At 39.5% G+C, this 24,377-nt stretch overlaps 2 protein-coding genes across 5 annotated transcripts in view; one reads left to right on the top strand and one right to left on the bottom strand.

Annotated features, from left to right (window-relative positions):
- Nucleotides 1-17,310, bottom strand: part of lrwd1 (leucine-rich repeats and WD repeat domain containing 1) — a 51,399-nt gene extending 34,089 nt beyond the window's left edge. The window contains exons 1-7 of one of the 4 annotated variants that reach the window (XM_060848146.1): nt 17,238-17,310; nt 14,293-14,426; nt 13,872-14,106; nt 12,287-12,406; nt 11,762-11,917; nt 9,213-9,326; nt 4,386-4,682 (exon numbers count right to left, since the gene is read on the bottom strand). In XM_060848146.1, the coding sequence (XP_060704129.1) occupies nt 4,386-4,682; nt 9,213-9,326; nt 11,762-11,917; nt 12,287-12,406; nt 13,872-14,106; nt 14,293-14,372 (1,002 nt within the window). In that variant the 5' untranslated portion in view covers nt 14,373-14,426; nt 17,238-17,310. Of the gene's footprint in view, nt 1-4,385; nt 4,683-9,212; nt 9,327-11,761; nt 11,918-12,286; nt 12,407-13,871; nt 14,107-14,292; nt 14,427-16,862; nt 16,960-17,237 lie in introns of those variants that run through there. The other 3 variants (XM_060848145.1, XM_060848144.1, XM_060848147.1) reach the window with 3 other exon arrangements.
- On the top strand, nt 17,225-24,066 carry alkbh4 (alkB homolog 4, lysine demthylase). The gene is made up of 3 exons (XM_060848148.1): nt 17,225-17,433; nt 19,981-20,178; nt 21,527-24,066. The coding sequence occupies exons 1-3, from the start codon at nt 17,329-17,331 to the stop codon at nt 22,193-22,195; spliced, it is 972 nt and encodes a 323-aa protein (XP_060704131.1). The 5' UTR covers nt 17,225-17,328; the 3' UTR covers nt 22,196-24,066.
- Nucleotides 24,067-24,377: the final 311 nt, after the last annotated feature.

Here is a 24,377-nt window from a genome sequence, read left to right as displayed (position 1 = left end):
TTCCCCTACAAACACTGCAGTCATTTGCCCCCTGCTTTAATTTCACAAGAGAAGGTCAAGTTTTGCTCTTTGTCTAGTAGGAACATTTATACATTGATAAAGAAACTTTTCACAAATACCTCACCATCCAATCCTTTAACACTATACCAATCTCCTTTTGTGCTCAAAAAAGGTAAAATTAATACAAACTTAGTTTTATTTGACATTCAATAAGAGGGGAAGCTAATACCACATGAATGGTTTTCTAACATGTCCAGGCTTTCTTTTAAAAATGATTCAGAAACATAATTTAGAAAAGTATCCCCAGCATTTAACAATTTTCTCCACAAACCCTATGAGCCTTTCAGGATGTCACATCAGCTACAGGTTGTTCTTTAACTTATGGTTGCATTCTTGCACAACCCCACGTCATAGAAAAATCGTGCTTTAGAAATAGCATTTAAAGTGCTGGTGATGTAATCGCTTTATAGCTAACACATTGTTTAAAAGTTCACACTTTAGAAATAACATCCTCAATTTGTCAATCACATTGCAGCAAATTTGTGTTGACAGAACACACATTATAGCAGAGTGACCTGTATTTCTATAGCTGCATTCCAATGACACCAGTGCAGATTTAGGAAATGCCTTCTCTCACTTTTCATTATTTGGGTTAACCAGTTCCTAATTTTTAGGTCTCCATACCAGTCAAATGGTAAAGGATCAAGCCATAAGTTGCCAGCCCTCTGTCAGGACCATTGCTCAAAACATAACTGTACAAAGTTAAAAATCACACAATACCAGATTATAGCCCAACATATTTAATTGGAAGCACTAGCTTTCGAAGCACCGCTTCTTTATCAGGTGGTTGCTAGTGCTTCTAGCAGGTACTACTATATAATGTGAAATAAACAGCAATATGACAAAATGGTTAGTGTTCGCTATGGTGCTCAACAGTTAGCTAATGCAAATAGTTGTCAAATATGATACAAGTCATCTGGCATAACACACGTTTTGTCAATGTGAATTGGTTAGAACTTGACTGACAAATTGTGGACGCTGTTTGGATAATGCAAACTTTCTATTAAATGGGTATAACAATTTTCTATAGCGACTTTCTAGACAATCTTTTATAGCGGTTTTCTGTGATGTGATTTTCTATAGCACCAAGTTGCAGAGGAACTCAACTTATCATATTATAGGAGAACAATGTGTAGTTTGTTATAAATGCAAAACCTTCAAGTGTGAAACTAGTCCTGGTAGGACCTGCAGTAAACTCCTACTTCCAGGCTTTTTGCTGCATTACCAGACCATGGAGAGGTTGATTGCCCTATTTGATGCCAGCAATTGTCAAGAATCTGTTTCATTCAACAGCTGATTGTGTCATTGCTGTGTAATTCAGCTTTGTGTTTCCAGGTTCCTGATCAAGGACAGGTAAAGTGGGATGAGGCACCAAATTTACTGCAGAAAGAATTTCTGGTTCAAGGGAATCCAGTAAGCACCAATATAGTCTATTCCATTTGATTCAGCATTCATAGGAATGAATGGGGACCTGGACTGACTAATCCTAGATTTTGGGCTTGGATCTAGCACAGAATCTGAGAAACAGAAGTGGGATGGTATATGCAAAAGAGCTGGAAGAGTAGCCTAGTCTCTTACACCAAGCAGGATGGGTGGAAAATGTGTTGCCTTTAAAATGGCTATAGCGCCCCAAGAAGTCAAGAGAGGAAATTGCAGTACCATTGGCAATGATCTTTTCGTCTTCACTGTCAATGGGGGTGGTACCAGGGGGCTGGAGAGAAGCGAATGTTGTGCCCCTGTTCAAAAAAGGCAACAGGGATAACCCCGGGAATTACAGGCCAGTTAGTCTTACTTCTGTGGTAGGCAAAGTAATGGAAAGAGTACTGAGGGATAGGATTTATGAGTATCTGGAAAGACACTGCTTGATTAGGGACAGCCAGCACGGATTTGTGAAGGGTAGGTCTTGCCTTACAAGTCTTATTGAATTCTTTGAGGAGGTGACCAAGCATGTGGATGAGGGTAGAGCAGTGGATGCAATGTACATGGATTTTAGTAAGACATTTGATAAGGTTCCCCATGGTAGGCTTATGCGGAAAGTCAGGAGGCATAGGATAGAGGGAAACTTGGCCAATTGGATAGAAAACTGGCTAACCGGTCGAAGTCAGAGTGGTGGTAGATGGTAAATATTCAGCCTGGAGCCCAGTTACAAGTGGAGTTCCGCAGGGATCAGTTCTGGGTCCTCTGCTGTTTGTAATTTTTATTAATGACTTGGATGAGGGAGTCGAAGGGTGGGTCAGTAAATTTGCAGATGATACAAAGATTGGTGGAGTTGTGGACAGTGAGGAGGGCTGTTGTCGGCTGCAAAGGGACTTAGATATGATGCAGAGCTGGGCTGAGGAGTGGCAGATGGAGTTCAGCCCTGCCAAGTGTGAGGTTGTCCATTTTGGAAGAACAAATAAGAATGCGGAATACAGGGTTAACGGTAGGGTTCTTAGCCAGGTGGAGGAACAGAGAGATCTTGGGGTCTATGTACATAGATCTTTGAAAGTTGCCACTCAGGTGGATAGAGCTTGTAAGAAGGCCTATGGTGTATTAGCGTTCATTAGCAGAGGGATTGAATTCAAGAGTCGTGAAGTGATGTTGCAGCTGTACAGGACTTTGGTTAGGCCACATTTGGAGTACTGTGTGCAGTTCTGGTCGCCTCACTTTAGGAAAGATGTGGAAGCTTTGGAGAGGGCGCAGAGAAGATTTACCAGGATGTTGCCTGGAATGGAGAATAGGTCGTACGAGGATAGGTTGAGAGTTCTTGGCCTTTTCTCGTTGGAACGGCGAAGGATGAGGGGTGACTTGATAGAGGTTTATAAGATGATCAGAGGAATAGATAGAGTAGACAGTCAGAAACTTTTTCCCCGGGTACAACAGAGTGTTACAAGGGGACATAAATTTAAGGTGAAGGGTGGAAGGTATAGGGGAGATGTCAGGGGTGGGTTCTTTACCAAGAGAGTGGTGGGGGCATGGAATGCGCTGCCCGTGGGAGTGGTAGAGTCAGAATCATTGGCGACCTTTAAGCAGCAATTGGATAGGTACATGGATGGGTGCTTAATCTAGGATAGATGTTCGGCACAACATCGTGGGCCGAAGGGCCTGTTCTGTGCTGTATTGTTTTATGTTCTATGTTCTAAGTCCAAGGACCTTCACAACCCATTCAGTCTTCAATATCCACATTCTGCCTTTCCCAGCTTTCTTTTGCTTAACACTTGCTCATTCTTCACAACAGCTCGGTTCATTCTTTTCTCTCCAGGCATCTCCTCGTATTCCCATCTGAATAGTAAATAGTAACATGCCTTACCATGCCTCACAATTATACTTTCAATCCATCCACACTAACATTTTGCTGCTGTGGCTTCTGCTATCCACTTTATTCCTTGGAGGACCAAAAGAGATAATAGTGAAGTGTGAACTGCAGATCAGGGTGAGTGAAGTGGAAGACAAGTAAACAGACTTCCAATTGTTGGAAATCATGTGTCAAGCAGTGACAGCACACTCTCAGAAAAGACACTGGGAGCGTTAGCTTCACATCTAGGCAGTGCTAATTTTCCTCAGTTTACTTTTGAGCACTTCCTGGCCTTAGTTTCATTACAGAAGCATTCCCCATTGTGCTCAGGAACTCCACAGGAATTTCCTGCAAGTTGCAAACCTGCCTGGGCTAAACCTGATTGATAACTCTTTGCCACTTTGTAGGACTCCTGCCCTGCACTCACCTCCCCATGGCAATCAAAACTCTGCCCTTTGTCTCTGTTCACATATGAAGAACAATCAAAACAAGGGACTGGAAAACAGTTAGCAGCCATAGAAATTTGCCCAACGGATAGAAATGCTTTTGCTAGGAATGCTGTGGAGAAAAAAAATGTTCAGAAAAGCAGAAAGGTGCTGAATACAAAAAAAAAAGTGTTTAAAAAACTTTCATACTTAACTTGTAGAAAGAAGAAGTGGTAGAAAATAAAGAACTTTCACATTAAATTATTTGTAAAAAGTGTAAATATTTCTTTAAGCAAACACTTTATCCAGACATTAAATTTTTCAAAATTGATAATATAGCTGTTTTTGTTCATTAATCCAATATAGTGAGCAATCTGCAAAAGTGTGGGGAAATTGTATCCCTCGCCATGTTGGGACACTTGCCACATTATAGATCCAACTTCTATACCAAGGCACTTAGACTAGTTATGGGAGTATAGAAACATAAGAATTTAGGATAAATCTGAACAAAGGAACCATTCCAGATTTGATACACTATTTATATGGTTTAGGTAAAACGCTAAGCTCCTCATAAAATGATTTAAACAATCCAAATATAGGTCAAGTTGAAATTTCAAGCCAATTACCTTGTATTTTGGTCTCTTTCTCGGAATAGTCTCTTCACTGACAACTGGTGTAGCTGAATGATCCCTCTTCATAGTACTCGGCTCTGTTTTCACGTCAACTCTACTGGCTTTGTTGGGATACTTAGCCATCTGAGCAGATTGTCTTTCTTTTCCAAGCTGAATTTTCATACTTCTTCTGGAAATGTCTTCAGTGTCTTTTTTGGAAACTTCAGAAATGACTTGCTTTCTGCTCTTAGTGGTATCACGTGCAGTAAAAAGCCTGGCGCTTCTGGTTGAAGATATTGTAACGGAGGACTGCTTAAGGACCCAAATACAAAACGAGAATGTGTGAAACAGCAGCATTTAAAAGGAAAAGCAATGTAACACTGCCACTATCACGCCGTACTGGAACTGCACTATCCCTTACATATTGGGTTCTCTCGTGTAGGAAGCGCAAGCACTCAGCTGTTCAACACACAGGAACCTAATGAAACTGGACGAAAGACGATACTAAATATAGGTACAAGATCCTTTATCCAAACATCCAAAAACTGAAAAGCTCCGCAATCTGACGGTTTTTTGTGAATTTTTTTTCTCGTCCACAAGATTGTTGGACGAGCAAACAATTAACCCAAGTCAATACCCATTCGATGTGCGTCACTCAGGTGTGACATTGAAGGCGTGGCCAAGCACCGACAGGCCTGAGGTCTGTGAACTCCCCCAAGTTGACACCGACTTGATGTGGGTCACCAGATACAACTTTTGTTTTTGGGGGTGGGGTGGGGTGGGGTGGGCCGGGGTGGGCCCGGCCCTGGCCAATCACGTTCTTGGTTAGAAGTCTGCTTCTCCAGTAAGATGATGTTTATAAATTTCACCATTAAACTGGCACATTCTGAAAACCGAAAAATTCCGAATTCCAAAACAAAACTGGTCCCGGGCATTTTAGATAAAAGATCTTGTATCTGAACAATGATCAGATGCAATCTGTAATACATTTCCTCAGACTGGCTCCTGGGAAGTGCAGTTGATTAGGAGAAATCATTCAATATATAGGGGTGATGATCCTTGCTTTCTTTCTTCAGAGCTATTTTGGCATGAGGGAGTCAAATCTCCAAGGTGAACCGTGATTAATATTAGAGACGAACATTGGCTTCTCTCTTGATAGAACCTCACTTGTAAATTTCAATCAAAATGTAATCTTTATTTTCCCTTCCCGAGATTGCAAATGGACTTTTTTTCCCCATTGTAAGAAAATTATTGACATGCATCAACATCAAAATAACGAGCTGAGTTGACTTGAAGATGGTAGAAAGGAGTGTTAAAACAGCTTGAAAAGGATAAGTGACCAGACAATAGTTTTGGGAAGAACTTGGTAGAGAGTATAAAGTGGGAAAATGTGTAAATATCTATTCAGTTTGGTAGGAAGAATTGCAAAACAGAATATTTTTGAGAAATGAGAATATGGAGATTCAGAAGATTTGGGTAGCCTTTCACAAATCAAAGCAAGTTAATATGCTGGTACATCAAGCAATTAAGGCGGCTATGATATGACAGCTTTTATTGAAAGGGGACTGCAGTGTAAAAGCAAATATGTTTTTCTGCAATTATAGAGGACATCTGTAAAACTTCATCTTGGCATACCAAATACAGTTTTGAGTCTCCTTACCAAAGAAAGGATATATTCGCCTTAAAGGATTTGTAACACATGTTCACTAGATTGATTCCTGGGAATGAGTGGGCTATTCAAAAGCCAAGATTGAATAGAATAGGAGGAGGCCTAATTAAATTTAGAAAATTCTTAAAGGGGGCTTAACAGAGTAGATGCTGAAAAAATATCTTTCTTAACTAGGGAGCCCAGAACTGGGAAATCAGTAGTGTTCCTCAGTGCTGAATCCACTGTTGTTCATCACTTATACGAACGATTTGAATGAGAATGTAGGAGAAATGGTTCCTAAGTTCGCGGATGACAGCAAAAGTGATGGTATAGTGAACAACGAAGGTTATAGAGTCATAGAGAAGTACAACACAGAAACAGACCCTTTGGTCCAACTTGTCCATGCTGACCAGATATGCTAACCTAATCCAGTCCCGTTTGCCAGCATTTGGTCCATATCCCTCTAAACCCTTCCTGTTCAGATACAGGATTTAAAAGGCATCTGGATGGGTAATTGTACCAGCCTCCACCACTTCCTCTGGCAGCTCATTCCATACACACACACCCCTCCGAGTGAAAAGGTTGCCCCCGGGTCCCTTTTACATCTTATAACTTCTCACACTAAACCTATGCACACTCCCCAGTCCAGAGAAAAGATATTGTTTATTTACCCTATCCATGCTCCTCATGATTTAATAAGCCTCCATAAAAATCACTCCTTAGCCGTCGACGCTCCAGGGAAAACAGCCCCAGTCTGTTCAGCCTCTCCCGACAGCTCAAATCCTCCAACCCTGGCAACATCCTTATAAGTCTTTTCTGAACCCTTTCAAGTTTCACAACATCCTGTTACGGCATAGGGTAAACTCTCCTGCTTAATTTAAAACCAGCAACACAAGATTTATCCAGTGCAGTAAATCTATAAAAATTTGAGTGGCCAAGAACTATTTAAAGTAAAAATTAACAACTTCATACTTTAAGAAATAACAGAGAATAATTAACTAACTATTTACACTTTATTCCTCTAACCTACCTTTTATCTTCTCTTCTATAATACTAGTCTGATAAACACCCAATAAAGATTTACGAAACCACACTTCTCTCAAAACCAGGCAGCTTTCTGTGGCACAGGTTACTGATCAAAAAGGTATTTCTAAGAGAGCTATTCTTCCAAGTAGTCTGCTTACAAGCTGGACTTGGCAGTTCTCCTCTCACCTGTTCAATTTTCCCATCTTATACCCCCAAAGCATCAGATTGTGGCTTTTAAGATTGCCAATATGCTCAATTCAAATTGGGTTGGAGTTTGATACATTTTTCGGGGTATAATTTAAACCGATTGGCTGAATTCAAATTTGTGTTTTTGTCTCATAGCAACTCAGCAAATGCTGTTTGTTCTGAATCAAATGTTACTTTGTAAATTCTCCAGCACTCTGTGTACTTGCCAAGTCTTCATTCCCTTAAAAAGGTACATCCACATTTTCATAACTATCCTTCCGATAGGAAGGAGACCAGAATTGCACACAATATTCCAAAAGTGGTCTAACCAACATGCTGTACAACCGCAACATGACCTCCCAATTCTTATACTCAATACTCTGACTAATAAAGGAAAGCATACCAAATGCTTTCTTCACAATCCTATCTACCTGTGACTCCTTTCAAGGAGCTATGAACCTGCACTCCAAGGTCTCTTTGTTCAGCAACACTCCCTAGGGTCTTACCATTAATGTATAAGTCCTGCTAAGATTTGCTTTCCCAAAATGCAGCACCTCACATTTATCTACATTAAACACCATCTGCCGCTCCTCAGTCCATTGGCCCATCGGATCAAGATTCCACTGTACTCTGAGGTAATCTTCTTCACTGTCCACTCGGGATCTTGATCAACCAGGCCACAGGGCCAAAGAATAACAGATGGAGTTTAATTCAGATAAATTTGAGGAGCTGTATTTTGATAAGACAAACACAGTTAATGGTGGTGCGCTAGAGAGTACGTCAAACAGAGACCTAGGGATGCAGGTACATAGTTCCTTGAAAGTGGCATCAGGAGGGTGAAAGAGGCATTTGGCATGTTTGCCTTCTTGAATACAGGAGCTAGGACATCATGTTACAGTTGTACAAGACACTGGTAATGCCACATTTGGAATACTTCATACAATTCTGCTCATCCTGCTATGGGAAGTATGTTATTAAAATGTCAGGGGTGCAAAAAAAAATTACATGGATGTTACCAAAACTGGAAGGTTTGAATTATAAAAGGAGAAGTTGGGGCTTTTTTTACTTGGAGCGTAGGAACTGAAGGGTGACCTCAGAAGCTTATAAAATCATGAGAGGCATAGAGAAGGCGAATTTCCCCAGAAAGGTGGGGGAGTCCAAAACTAGAGGGCATAGATTTAAGGTGTGAAAGGAAAGATATAAAAGTGACCCAAGGGGCAACGTTTTCCAGAGACGGTGGTATGTGTATGGAATAAGCTATCAAAGGAAGTGGTAGATGCCGGTGCAGAAACAACATTTAAAAGACATTTGGATAGGTACATGAATAGTAAAAGGTTTAGAGGGATAGGAGCCAAACGCAGGCAAATGTACCTAGTCGAGTTCCGGAAACCTGGTTGACAGGGACAAGTTGGGACAAAGGACCTCTTTCCATGTCATCTAATTATATTTACTCAGGATGTGGGGTTAGCCATTTAAAACAAAGATGAGGAGAAACTTCTTCACTTAAACAATTGTAAATCTTTAGAATTTTCTACCCAGAGAGCTGTGGATGCTCAGCCATTCAGCATAATTAAGTTTGAGGTCAATGAACTTCTGGGACTCGGGGAATCAAAGGATCTGGCAGTAGGATAGGAAAGTGAATGTGGAGGTTAAGTAACGATCTTATTGAATAGTGGAGAAGACTCAAGCAGCCCCATTACCTTCTTCTGTTCCTATTTCAATACTGATGGATGGGAGAATATCCTACTAAAAAAATCAAAGCTTTACTGTCAATGGAGGAGATAAAGAATAAATGACCATTCTGTTCGCAGTGTTTGTGCGCAGCATGCGATGGTGAGGATTGCTACTTCACAGAATACATCATTCTTGCCTGCTACATTGTACCAATAACTTTTCCTTCCATTTTGATTTCTCTCAAGACAAGTGGAAAATAAAGAAAAAGAAATCCTTAAAATTATACAAGAGAACAAATTAGTCCTTACATCAGTGAGATTTGCTTTCAATTCTTCCTCATCTTCATTTTCTTCTGCATCAGAGGATCTCTGCTGATCTTGCTGGAGTAAAGAGTTCACAAATTCTGTAGCTATCGTTTTCATCTAGGAAGGAAATTAAAGTATAAGTGGATGAAGGAAAACAGGCTCTGTCCACAGAGTTGTAGGTTATCAGAATATAGAAACAGAAACAGGTTCTTTTGCATCTCAGTCCTCTTGTGCTACTCAGATCACTGATCTGTGACCCAACTCCTGACCATTTGCCTTCATAGTTCAGCGAACAAAAAGAAAATCTGATTCAAACTTTACTATGGAGTTAGCATAAATTGCATTTGCAGAAGAAATGTTCTGTTATTAAGTAAGTGTACTATACCTTTAAGTGAGTTAAAAGCAACAGAACTACCTGACAGAACCAAGTGTTCTGAAAAGAAATATAATGTAACATTTGGTCGAGCAAACAACAAAACAGATTTAATTTAGGGCAATCAATTTAAATTATACCCCAAAAAATACCAAACTCCAATCCAGTTAGAATTTAGTATATTGATAATCTTAAAAGCCAATGACACAATCCAATGCTTTGAGGGTATAAGAATTGGGAAAAGTGAACAGTTGAGAGGATAACTGTCAAACCAACGACATCTGCATAGTGCCCAAAAAAAACCTCTCTTAAAAAAGGTACCTCTATGGATCAGCAACCTGTGAAGCAGAATCCCCAAGGAAGGAAGGAAGACTGGAATTTAAAGAAAACTGAAAGCTGCCTAGTTTTGAGATAAGAAGTGTTGTTTTGTAAATCTTAATTGGGAGTTTTAATCGGACAAGTATTATAGAAGGGAAGGTGAAAGATAGGTTAGAGGAAGGAATTGTAAATAGTTGTAAGTTAATTATTCTCTATTATACTTTAAGAAATAATGTTGTTAATTTTTATTTTAAATAGTTCTTGGCCTATCGAATTTCACAGATTACTGTATGGGATAAATCTTTTCTGGGTTGTTGGTTTTTAAATTAAGCAGGTGAGTTTACCCCAACAGTTCCAAACTTCTACCACATTGCGCAGTGTGTTTCTGTACTTAACTCCTAAAAAATGTGATATCAAATTTTAGACTTACTATTCAGATTTCCTACTCCGATTTCCCAACCAATAAGCTGTTTAAAATAATTAAAAATACAGTAAAAACTACAGTCACAACAGATTCAACAAGATAAGGATTATAAACATTTTGTTAGTTCAAAATATCAATTAAATTATTTGGCATTTTGAACATCCATACAACTCTACACTGTAATTACTGTGCCAAGTCCTAGGTAAATGGCAACTGACTGCGGTATCAAATTACTCAAATCTGCCAAAAATGTTCTCAGATCCAAGTGGCTTCAACATGCCCCATTTACCTTTCCCCATAGAGAACAGACATCAAATGGTCTTCAGGCAACTGACTAAGTGTGTGTTGTGATATGCCAGCTATCTTTACATTTAAAAGGCTATGCTAGAGACCAGGCACGTTCATTGTAAGCAGTTTAATTGGGGTCTGCATCATGCGACCTTCAGACTACCTCTCCCAGGATGCTAAGCAACAGATGAGTAGGCTGGAGCACCCCAACCCAGCAACTGCTTTTTAAATCTTTCTATTCACCTTTGGACAAAAATCTTCTCTACTAATTTAGGGATTAAGGATCATGAAATTAAAATATAATGAACATTTTTTACCTTAAACTTAGCTCGCACTTCATTTAATGAAGAAGGATGAGCAAGAACAAAACCAACCAGATTTGAAAGAATTATGTCCACATTAAAGTTTAAATTCATTTGTAAGTGATCACAGTAATGCTTTCAACAATTTAATAAACTCTACTTATCTCACTTACATGAACTGACTGAGAAATGAGGCTCTGAATGCAGGATGTCAAGAACCCACAGCTACAGGAGTCACAGTTACTAACGTTCTAAATGATAAGCCTTCCAGTGATTCAGAAAGAATTCTTATTTTGAAAGTTAATCATCCTTAACTCAACTGGAACAACTATCTACTTTAAAATATTTCTAAAACAATACGCCTCGTAAATTAGCAAATTGTTGTTTGTAAAATTCCAAGTTGTTATTTCAAATATTAAGTATAAAAGTTAAGAAGGTTGAAAAATAAAAAGTAAAATTGTTACATTTAGTGTGTAGACATAGCATACAAAGATATTTATTCCATAACAATGAATATATGAAACAACTAAGCAATTGTTTAGCAGTGAAGCATAGCACTAGACAATCCCAATATACGGATGTGTAGAGTAACGAGAGGTTGGTTTGCTCGATTGTTCCACTGAATGTCCAATGCCTATGGTCATAATGGGAAACACTAAGACCACTCTGAAGCAGAAGAAGAGAGATTGATTTCAATGTTATCGTGAATAATTCAAAACAGATTAATGAACCCTGTGGGGCACTGCCTTTAATGTCATAACAACCAAACCAATTCCTTCACCTACTTAACACAAACAAATTGCGAGGATCACAGACTACATACATGGAACGAATGCGGAAAACTTACTCTCCACTTTGTGAATTCTTTCAGAGAATTTGGACCATACTTTATTTCAGCAACTGCAGATTTCACAAAGTCTTTTTTAATAGCACTGATCTCAGCAGCTGTTGGGAGGAGTTCAGAGAACTGGATCTTACAATATTTCTCCCAAAAATTAGTTACCTGTAGAAAATCAAAACAAAGAACTGATACTCTAAGAAAATGTGCATTGGCACATCCTTTCAAAAGTATTAAGGCTTACTTAGGAACATTCCAATGAGTGACTGGGAAAGCAAAACAAGAATTGTTCGTGGAAAATCAGTTAAAATAGCCAATTTAAAAGATTTTATACTTAAACATCTCATAACTATACAAAATAATTAAAAAGGTCTAATAGATACTTAATGATAATGCTGTTAACTTCTGATGTGTTGAGGATTTGTCATAAATTAGTTAACTAGAGTCTAACAGTGCTAAATCTTAAACCTAATTTAAAGCAAGCCCTAGTTTCACTAAGAAAAAAAAACTGTTACTTTAATATCACGCACTCACTTGAGACATTAGCTTCTGGCTGTTGACGAACTTCAGATTATTTGCTGTGGATGTTATATCTTTGCCATCGAGTTGTCGAAGATTAGGCAACAGGTACATTACCTTGTAGATGTCAGAGATCTGGAAAGAAATAGAGTTACATGTAATAATGTTACAAAATCATGAGACACTGATTTACAGAATTCTTCCTTTAATGCTTTCTTCCAGTTTTTGCTGCATTAGATTCTTGAGGTCTTGAGGAATTAAGGGCTACGGGGAGAATGCGAGTAAGTGGAGTTAAAATGCCCATCAGCCATGATTGAATGGCGGAGTGGGCTCGATGGGTCGAATGGCCTTACTTCCACTCCTATGTCTTATGGTCTTATTATCAAGAATTAGTTATCTTTAGAACTCTCACTTTCCTTTTTCCCTCATGGAAGATAATATTGGGCACAACAAAAATGGTAAAAGCAAACAAAATACAAGTTATAATCATCCCATTTCCATTGGGGCATCATTACACAAGCAAGACAATGAGAAAGACAGTGGAAATGCATTTTCTGTTTCTGCAAAAGACCTATGCTTGCCTCCAAAAACTAAAGCAATATTTCACCCTCTTGACATTTCACACTTTGAAAAAAAATATAAATACTTACTCAATGGGTTGGCTGATGGCAGTGCTAAGATCTATCCACCCCACTCCATTGCCCAAAGAATCCAACCTCAGCTGCAAAAGTTAAGCACTACAGGTTTGGGACACTAAGAGTGCGTGGAAAATATCAAAAATAAACCTGGCTCAGAATTACTGCCATGTCTCATTGCAATGACTTAGAACAGCACTGACATAGGTTTGGAGGCATGAGCTTCAAAATGTTTTACAACATGTTCTATTAAGTGACAATACTGACAAATCTGCTGCATACTTTCAACAGTTTTTTTTAAAGTTTCATTACTTTACAGAGCTTAACTGCTGCTATCCTTATCTGGTATGATCTACATGAGACTTCAGACCCAAAACAATATAGCTGACTCGCAACATGCTCCCTGAAATGGCCTAACTGACCTATCAGTTCAACAGGCAATTACAGATGGCCAATGAATGCTGGCTTGGCCAGTGATGCATACATCCAGTTAGTTAAAGAATATAGGAAAATAATTACACAAACTATACCTCAAGATTACCAATTTTTAATCTGGGCACATATAACATACATAAAGGACACAAACTTCAAATCACAGAAAATTCTGACTTTAGATGTTCACCAATTACCATAAACACAAATTAAGATGTTGACAAAGCATGAAAAATCGAAGAGCAAGTGTCTTTTCTTGTTTACGTAGTTGGGCATTATTTCTTTATTGGAAGTCATTACTCTTTCCTTCCTAAAGGCAGATCCAAGAAATAGTGAGATGGTGCAGGACTTTGCCTAACTAATTGAAGTAGGCAAATATTATGTGCCATAAAGTGAGGGAGAAAGAGAAGCAAACCTGAAATTTATGTAACCATTTACAATGGGAAGTTATGCAAATTTTAATCATTTAAATTATGCCAAAGGTTTATCACAATCATATCGTTCTTCAACTCAAACGTGTTCAAATCACTTACTGTTAAGTACAAGTTATCTTCACAATTGAGATCCTCAAGATTCCTAAACTGGTTCAGTGTTGTAATTTGTTCCAATTCATTATTGGCACAGTTGAGAAGCCTCAGGTTGCTAAGGCCCAGATTGTTTGGAAATTCTGTCAGTCGATTTCCAGACACATCAAGTTCCTCCAACGTTCGTAGCTGGGAAAATAACTTTCGATCGAAATCACTTGTTTTCAAATTCAAATTGGAAAGGCTGAAGAGAAACAGGGAGAAAAATATTGACTGATTAAATCTGAACAACTGAGTTATCAATACCACTACAATTTGCTCAAGTTCTACACAAGCAGTTCTTGTGTTCCATGTCAACTGATACATGAGATGCAAATTACTTTGTGAATGTTTTATGAGAAAACTGTAATATTACATCAATTGTTCTTACTTTATTTTCTTGATTTGGCCCAAATTGGAGCATTTTGGAGTTCCTTTTTCAAGCAACAGTTTTTTTGTGATCTTCCTCATTCTTGAATTTGTTTTCTAGATACTAGAAATATTATCCCCTCACTCACAGGAAGTCTAAACAACAAAAAGCAAACATATTGCATTGGAAGATCTGTACAGCAATGTCTAGCCAAAATTATTAGACAAAACTAAATTCTCCCAGTCTAGAAATCAATAAACTTTAAACATTAATTAAGTGATTTAGTTGAAGGACTAAAATTCCCGACGTCTTTGCAGTGAATATTAGTGCCGAGTTTGCAATAATTAAGTCGAAAGATTTTGCTACAGCAGGGAGCAATATGGGAACAATAGGTTTGTGCCTCACTACATATTAAATTAAAAAGTCATGCTGGTATTAAAGATATGAGATGCACTGATTTTAATCAAGTGGCGTAATGGCATAAATCAAGATTTTGGGAAACATCACAATCATGTTACCTTTTAATGTGCTGTAAATTACTGGTTATACAGAAAATTGAGCATAAAATTCTATTTGACACTACAGCTCAGTATGGAGGGATGTAGGACTTTGGAATTCATGGATTGGAATTTTTCAATTCATCAAACAACACAGGATTTCCTGAGTAACAGAAATTTTGGGGGTTTTTTTGCATATAGTTTCCCACAGACTTTGTGAATTTTTCAAGAATTATGGAGTCAGTGTCATATTGTCATTCAGAACGAAAACAAACCCTTCAATCCAATTCGTTCATGTTGACCAAGTTTCCCAAACTAAACTAGTCCCACTTGCCTGCATTTGGCCAGTATCTCTCTAAATCCTTCCTATTCAGATACTTGTCCATATGTGTTCTAAATGTTGTGACAGTGTCTGCATCTATCACTTCCTCTGGCAGTTAAGGGATATTTAAGCGACTCTTGGATAGGCACATACAGGATAGTAAAATGAAGGGTATGTAGGTTGTTTGATCTTAGTGTCGGAAAAACGGTCAGCACAACATTGAAGGCCAAAGGGCCTGTAATGTGCTGGACTATTCTACTTTCTATATGAATCACCCTCTGTGTGAAAAAGTTGCCTCTCAGGTCCTTTCGAATTTTACACTCTCTGCAAGTAAACAGTGAGGAAGTTATTCAATTCAAATGGAAATAAATTGGCTCATACAACTTGGATTAAGATGACCATAAACAAATGATCATAATCTGCAATGTCAATTTTACTTGTTGGAATGAGACTTCAACTCAAAAGTTAGTTGTCAGAGCCAGAGGTTGTTTAGTAGGAAGAGTGACTTAATAGCACTGAAAACATGCTTACCCCTAACTGAACCAGGCTTGAGATCTTTCCATCAGATCTTCAGTAATTAACCTAAAATTTACATCTTAACAGTGATGTCTGTGCAGGTTTCAACTGTGAAGAGCACAACAGCATTTCTTATGGCAATAAAGAGCTTCACTGACAACATATTTCACTACTTAACTACAAGTGTTGTGCCACAGAGGCCTTTTGGCCCATCATGGCTGTACCATCTCATTAAATGAGCATCATTACCTAGTGCTAATCTCCTGCTTTTTTTTGTATACCCTTAAAAATTATGCAAATATGCAACACCCTCTTCAATGTATCAACTGTACTTGCCTCCACCACACTTCCAAGCAATGAATTCCACACCCTAGCTACTAACAGAGTAAAAACATTTTTCCTCACATTATCCTTGCTTCTTTGACAGATCTCTAAATCTTGTTCCTTTTACAAGTGGAAAGTTTCTCCTGTCTACTCTATCCAACCTACTAATGTGTTTGAGAGTCTTATCAAATCTCCTCAACCTTCTTCTCTCTGAGAACAGTCCCAACTTCTTCAATCCATCCTCAGAATTGAAGTTCCTCATTCCTAGAATCCTTCCTATATTGTACATACCTGAACTGTACATAATACTCCAGCAAGTGTCTTCTCCAAATTGAAGATGTCCTCGCTCTTGTATTCTACGTCCCTATGAATAAAGGCGAGAATATCTTCCTTGCTGCTTTCTCTACCTGTCCTACCACTTACAATGATCTGTGATCATGTACACTCAGCTCCCTTTACCTCTCTTAAACTGGCACTGTCTTTCAAAGTTCTTCCTAAGTCACACTTCCACATTGAGACTCGGCCGGCACCTAAATATCCACTCATTAGCTGGTCAGAAGTTGTTTCGGTTTTATCTAGCATTAACGGGGAGTTTTGATAGAGTGGTCGCAAATCTGGGCCCATTAAACTGTCCTCCTTGCTTTCACGTGTGAGTTGCACCTTTTAAAAAAAGGTTATTATCACGTTGCTGTCTTTGGGCTCATGCTCGGCGAAGCTTTTCTCGGCAGCGTTTACGCCCCAGAGGTAATATGTGCGAACGGCGCTATACAAATGTAAGTTTGATTTCTTCACCGCCGTTACCACGATTCTGTAATCCTCAGGCCCAGAGCCCGCCCACCCATTCCCTTGTTAAATCCACAAATCGGGCTCTGCACAAAGTTTACAGTCAGCACATTTCACAACGCTTAGCCCAAGCAGGCAGCATTAAATACCAACTCTTTCCCGTCGCTGGTTCCAGGTTCCAGGGTTTCCCGCGAAATTTAAGCCGGGCGCGCTCACAACAAACGCTCGCGCCACCACAGTTGGCGGTTGGCATCCGCGCATGCGCGTTTTGAGGGAGTAGGGGATAGTCCATGAGCGGCCCTTGGGGGCATGCGCATTTTGAGGGAGTGTCAGGGGATAGTCCACGAGCGGCCCTTGGAGCATGCGCATTTTGAGGGAGAGCTACAGGGGCGGGTCCATGACCCGGCGGTTGGCATCTGCGCATGGGAAGTTTGAGGGAGCGTGTCAGGGGAGAGTCCGTGACCGGCGGTTGGCGCTCGCGCGTGCGCATTTTGAGGGGGGTGGGAGAAGGGAGTGTTCATCACCGGTCGTGGGGTGTCTGTCTACGATCCCGTGTGAAGGCTGTTGCTCTGTCGGTGCAGGCCTCTGGCCTTGAGCCCAGCGGCAGGCGTGAGCATGTCCATGCAGAGCAACGGCCCGCCTGGCTGCGGTTGCAAAGGGATCCGTTCGTGCCTGGTCTGTGAGCGGGGTGGGATTGAAGCGGTCACGAAGTGCCAGCTGGTAAGAGTTCACCTCCACTCCGGGAACAGCCTGGATCCGAGCGCTGATAACCGATTGATTAACAGAGATACTTCAACATCCACGGCTATAAACCCCCAAACATTAACTCCTCCTTCCCTCCAAAGTGATGTCGGAGCCTGCTGAGCATATCCATCTCCAAGATTGTAGATTTCCAGCGTAATTTTGGTTTTGTGTGTTATTGGGTATCCTGCAATATTCGAAATCCGATTAGAAAATTTAAAAACAAATCTTTCCAGCAGTCAGCCAGCACCTGCAAAATGACGAGGTTGTATTTATCCCTTTACCTAGACGGGTACAAATCCTCTGGTAAAAAGTGAGGTCTGCAGATGCTGGAGATCAGAGCTGAAAATGTGTTGCTGGTTAAAGCACAGCAGGTCAGGCAGCATCCAAGGAACAGGAAATTCGATGTTTCGGGCATAAGCCCTTCATATATGCCCGAAACGTCGAATTTCCTGTTCCTTGGATGCTGCCTGACCTGCTGTGCTTTAACCAGCAACACATTTTCAACTACAAATCCTCTCCCAATCCAAATTTGACTCTTACCCCTAATTCGTGTGTTCTTCTGTCTGTGCCACTGTAACAAATGCTATTATGGGCAATTGTGGGAAGCTGCTTTGAACAAGTCCTTTCGTGCACAGAAGTTTCTAAGGATTGATGGTTATCACTAAGAAGTTCAAGATGTGATTTTACAGGAGTATCAAGTTTTGATGGAAGGAACAGGGAAGATTTAAAAGGGGCCTGGAGGGATTCAACAATAGATATGAGGATCTTGAAATTGACAAATCCGATGGAGGCTGCTGACTGGAGGATGAATGGATGTTAATAATGGTGGGGTAGAAAATGGAATCTTAGTATTGTTGCAATGCAGAAAGAGAGCATTCTGCCCGATGTATGTACAAACATGCAGTTGATGCAGAAGTAGGTTAGATTAGACTATTTATATTGTGGAAACAGGCCCAACAAAACCACACCAACCCTCCGAAGAACAACCCACCCAGACCCGTTCCCCTACATTTACCCCTTCACCTAACACCACAGGCAATTTAGCATGGCCAGTTCACCTGACTTGCATATCTATGGCCTGTGGGAGGAAATCCACGCAGACACGGGGAGAACGTGCAAACTCCACCCAGACAGTTGCCTGAGGTGGGAATTGAACCCAGGTCTCTCGCGCTATGAGGCAGCAGTGCTAGTCACTGTGCCGGTGTTTAGCCCTTCATGCCTGTGCAGCATTCAATAAGGTGCCAGATAGTCTGTTTATGTTTTGAATTTCATATTTCTACCTACCTTTGATTCCCCTGCCTAATTAAAAATATATCTACTACTACCTTAAAAAGATTCACTGACTTGCCTTCTGAGAATTCCAAAACTACACAACCCATCTGAAAGAGAAAAAATCCTAATCTCTACCCCAGATGGGCAATACTGGTTTGGAGGATTTTCTTCCTCTTTGGAGGAAACATTGAATAGATACTTTTCTGTACTTTTTTCAAATTTAGGAGAATGAGAAGCAATCTTATTGAAACAAAATAGGCTTGACAGTGTAGTTGCCAAAAGGTGTTCCCTCCTGTGGGAGAGTAGGACCAGTGTATACTTAGAGTAAAGGGTTGCCCATTCAAGATTGATAGGAGGAATTTTTTCACTGAGGGTATTGAATTAGTTAATTTTTTTTTAAGTGGAGGACTGTATAGACTGGATTGTTAAAAATATTCAAGACTTAAACGTAGGAACATGGACCATAAAGATTGTCGGATCAGCTGTGATCCTATCAAATAGTGGAGCAGGTTCAAACCTAATTATGTTCCTAATTTGTACGACCTTGTGGATCAAATGGCAAACATTTATTCTGATGAAGTCATAGTACTACTTTAAAATAGGTCATTGGCCGTGAAATAAAAATGTTACTAATTCAATTCTATTGAGCAAAGAAACATGCCACTCCTTTAAGGGCCTTAGATATTCTACACAATATTTTCTACAATTTATTTATAAATTGCTATTTTCCCAGTAGACCACAACTACCAGCATTCGCTCCCTGCCAAGCAACTCTAGGAAACAAAGCAGCTGACAGAGAGACAATATTTGGACCATTTTGCTCCCTTCCTATCCCCTGACTCCCTTTCACCAACCGGATTCATTCCTCCCATTGACCAACCAGGTCGTATCCTCTACCTGTCTTCACTTATCCCCACTACAGCACCCCGCCCCCGCCACCCCCTTTATCTGTAGCTCTCACTATACCCACCCTCCAGTACTGAAGAAGGGTTACACACGAAGTGTTGACTTCTCCACGTCCTGGTGCTGCCTGGCTTGCTATGTTCTTCTAGCCTTCTGCTTGTCTTGTCTCATTATGTCAACTTTAAAATTTTGGGGTTTTTTTCCTTTTGTGCTAAAACTTTCAAAGTCTTTCCTCTTCTATTGTCTTGCATGTTTATGAAATAACTCCTTTACCTGCCATGCTTGCGTGTTAAATAATTAATATTCTAAGGAATTGAATCAAATGGTTATCAAATTCTCTTTCCCCAGAGGAAGTACCATTTTACTTATCATCCTACATTGGGCTTAGCAATTGGCAATGATGACTCTAGTTTAAGTGGCTGGACTTTTCCGTTTCCTGGAGTATTTTTATTAGATGATTTTGTAAATGAAGAGGAGGAAACCAAGCTGGTGGACCTGATGGATAATGATGAATGGAAGCCTTCACAATCTGGACGCAAGAAACAGGTAGGTTTTCCTGGTGCATTAAAAAAAGTGCTATGTATGGGTCAGCGTTAGAACGTTGTTTATATATTCAGCTTGACAGCATTTTTTTGCATGAATCTCAATATGATGTATTAACTTATGACAGATTCAGCATAGTTCAGACCAGCCTGTGCAATACCTCCCATTACACTAAGAACTAATAGGGGAGTCCCAAATACCTGAATGGCAATATACTCTTGCATTTCAAACTGATCACTTATACAAATCAAACTTTGGATTAAGGTATTCTGCTACCATCTCAAAGAAAATAGGCACTTGTATTTAGACTGATCTTTCCACGTTTCCTGGTTTGGAATTTTTTTCCTGTGTTCTGTAATTTCTTCAATCTCATGGGATGTGAGTTTTCACTTTTCTGTTTAGTGAATATTTTTGTATGAACAGTTAAGAGTTGAGGGAGTTCCTGAGATTGACAACAATAAGCAAATGCCACTAAGATGCACAACCTTCATCAAATTCCAGTTATTTCAAATGTCATCTATATCCTTCAGTGTTACTGTTTAACATTATAGGTAATTTCACTCCGGAATCCATTTGTGACAAGTCATATTTGACTTCCTTATCAGTGCAAACCCAAAGTAATCTTTCATGGGCAATTTTTTGTTTGAGAAACAGGGTTTAATGAATAATTCATTGTGTGGTCTAATGAACATTAGTGTGGAAGACTAACTAATTAATCTGGAAAGTGAAGCAATCTGCAGTTAGTTTAGCAATGTCGCATTTCTGATATCATCACGATTGCCATAAACTGAAATATTTTGCAATTCCTTTGTAACATTTGCATCATCAGGCCTTTCCAAAGTACTGCTCAATTACCTTTGAAGTGTTGCTACTGTTGTAATTTAGGGAAGGGGAAAGCCAAAAAAAAATTAATAATCACAATAGGCAGTTTCCTTTTTGAGAGGCTGATTGAGGGTTAAATGGCAAAACTGGCAGAACTCTTCTACTATCCAAAAGATAAGAACGCTGGTACTTTCACAACCACCTGAGAGAACAAATAGTAGTTTTCTGTCTCAACCGAAAGATTGCAGCACACCCTCTACATCCAATTATTTACTCTACAATACTTTGTATATCCCCAAGTGGAAGATACAGTGCCTTATCTCAGAAAATTAAGTAAACCTGCTTTGTATTGTTTCCTGTGATATTAAAACTTTCAAAATTGGCTTTGCTATTTTCTTTGCTCTTTCAAAACATTTTCTGAAAAAAAGTTTTCACATTTAGAAATACTTGGTAATTGCTAACAATGCGTAGATAATTTTCTTAGGTCTTGGTGTATTATTACTTATTTTTTTTCTTTGTCAATATGCAGGACTATGGTCCAAAGGTGAATTTTAAAAAGCACAAGTTGAAAGTGGGAAGCTTCAGTGGCCTACCATGCTTCAGCCATTTCCTCCTAAACCGAATGATACAGTATCCTGTGTTGAAAAGCTTTCTGCCTGTGGAGCAATGTAACCTGGATTATAGACCGGAACGTGGCTCTTCCATTGACTCACACTTTGATGACTGGTGGTTATGGGGTGAGCGTTTGGTCAGCCTGAACCTGTTGTCTGAGACTATATTATCAATGTCTTGTGACTCAAAGGATCTCATCCAACTACATCATAATATGGTGTGCAATGCACAGTCCTGTGATCCAGTAACTGATCATTCAAAGAGCCTTTGTAATTTCCATGATGATAATACTCAAGTTCTTTGCCCGGATAACTGTAGTGTGAAAATCACTGACACCTGTCAAAGGCATGTCCCTTACAAAGATGTAGAGGTAGCCATACATTTGCCAAGGAGATCTTTAATTGCTTTATATGGAGAAGCACGATATACATGGAAACATGGCATAAACAGGCAAGATATTAAATCAAGGCGGATCTGCAGTACCTTCAGAGAGCTATCCGAAGAGTTCAGCCGTGGAGGGAATCAAGAGACATTGGGAAGAGAACTCCTGGACCTCGCACTGAGCTTTCAAGGTGTTCCTGTATGAAATTACTGTTATAAAACATCAAGTACAAGTATTCTTCATTACAAACTCAGCTTTGGGATAGCTACAAAACAAAAAAAGTCCCACCTTCCTAATGCTGTGGTCTGGATCATGTGTCCGAACCTTTGCAGCATTATAAAGGTTTCATTAGGGTTATACAAGAGTAAAGAGATTTTGCATCGGATTTCTTTTTTTCTGCTATACCATTGAAAAACAGCTATCCACTACTGATCTTGTCCCTTTTTAAACAAACAGCCTTTTGTCAGAAATTATGGCATCAGAGTCATGCTTTGGCACAGTTGTTTTGGCACATTAGTGCACAATGTACTGTGCACACTAGCCAAAACCAGGCTTTTATTTGTGAGGGAGATAATACATGAAACATATGTAGAGAATCTATAATCTATTCAATCCAAATTTAGTGGAAATAGGTGATGGTTTGAGTGTTGACATGTTATGAAATGACTATCTATTTTTAATTAATGAACTAGGTATGCAGTTCAAATTATGCCAACCTGTCAAATATTTCCTCAGAAACCACTGATTGTGGCTTTCCCAAATCAGGGAGGTAGTGATCAATTTTACATTCAAATGTTTAGATTTTAATTTGAATAAATGCTAATATTGTAAATTAATTTTGTGCTCTAATTTAACTTTGTCCTTAGTGTAATTAAAGTTAATATTTTAGAATTCTGTCCAACAAGCTTACATTTTAAGTAATTTTGAATTGAGAATTAGTCTGTTGATTATCTAATCACAGTTTCTAAAATATCAGTTCTTTTAGAATGGTTCAATCCTCTGTCACTTACATTTTTGGGGTTAACACTTTACCTAGCTAGCAAAGATCAGCATCGCCTTTGATTACCTACCCCTTCTGGTGTCTCTTTGTGTGACTGGGCCACTCTTTCTACTCTTGCCATTAGCACAAATGCCACCCTTTCCCAGCTATCTTCAATTCGGACTCAAAATGTTAACTGTTTTTTTCCCTCTGCTGAGTTTCTCCAACATCAGTTTTGTTTAAGCTTCACCTGCCTCCCTGATGTTAACCTCTAGTCTCCCACATATACATTTTCAATATTGATTCAGTTCTGTCCACTGAGATACACTATTGCATATAGCAAGTAAGATACATCTTAGTTAGGGGACTAGGTGACACTCCATTAACTATGAGTAACTATGACTCTTCAGGATGGGTCTCTCATGGAAGCCTCACCTCACCGATTACCTCTGTGGTAGTTTCGTTGTGATTTTGTCTACCACAATGACAGTCATGCATCCCCACTGGCATTGCCAGAAACAGCAGTGAAACTAGCTGACCAAGAGTCCTTGAAAAATCACGAGGCAATTGTGTGCATGTGGAGGAGGACACCAAGCAGTGTGAGTTGTCACTCTCAGAAAGCACAGCATATGGAGGGTTTGAATAGCCCACGCATCTTGGTGGGATGTATCTCTGATTTTAAATAACCTTCCCATGGGTGTGAATGTGGTAGTGTGGTGTGAAAAATGCTGATACCACACAAGTTCCAACAAGACTCAGTGCTGGCAAGAGGTCTGTCTCTACACAGACAGAAGAAATGGAAATGAGACCCATAAGACTGTGGTGCATTCCTATGCAGGCCTGATCCGGGAGTCAGGTCATGAAGATCAGGAGTTCCAGTAGATACAGCCAAACACATGATGGTAAAATATGTTTAGACGGCCTACAACAGAGATTAACAACACCATCAAAACACACATCTTCTCTTACAAGGAATTGGGAAGGGTAACTTCAATTGAAGGGGTTGGCAATATTCTCAGCAATGAAACAGCCAATATGACCGCCTACATGGAGCCAGTCATTGAACTGACATGTGAAAAAACTGCTATTAATAAAGCTAAGATACACTACACCACTGATGGATTATTTTGAACACTAACTCTGTGCTTTTTGACATTTGGCACTTCTCATGTCCATATGGATGAAAAACATCAGCTAAAGAACATTCAACAAAGTGCTCCAAGTTATAGGGTCTAATCCCATTTGCCAATATTTAGTCCATATCGTTGTCAATCCTTCCTATTGATATACGACTCCAGATGCCTTTTATATATCATAATTGTACCAGCCTCCATCACTTCCTGTAGTAACTAATACCATACATGAACTGAATGAAAAGTCCCTTGTAGATCTTTTCCCCTCTTGGGT

Source organism: Hemiscyllium ocellatum, chromosome 31 (genome assembly GCF_020745735.1).
Source record: "Hemiscyllium ocellatum isolate sHemOce1 chromosome 31, sHemOce1.pat.X.cur, whole genome shotgun sequence".
In the NCBI taxonomy this organism is placed as follows: domain Eukaryota; kingdom Metazoa; phylum Chordata; class Chondrichthyes; order Orectolobiformes; family Hemiscylliidae; genus Hemiscyllium; species Hemiscyllium ocellatum.
This window is presented reverse-complemented; position numbering and strand designations above follow the sequence as displayed.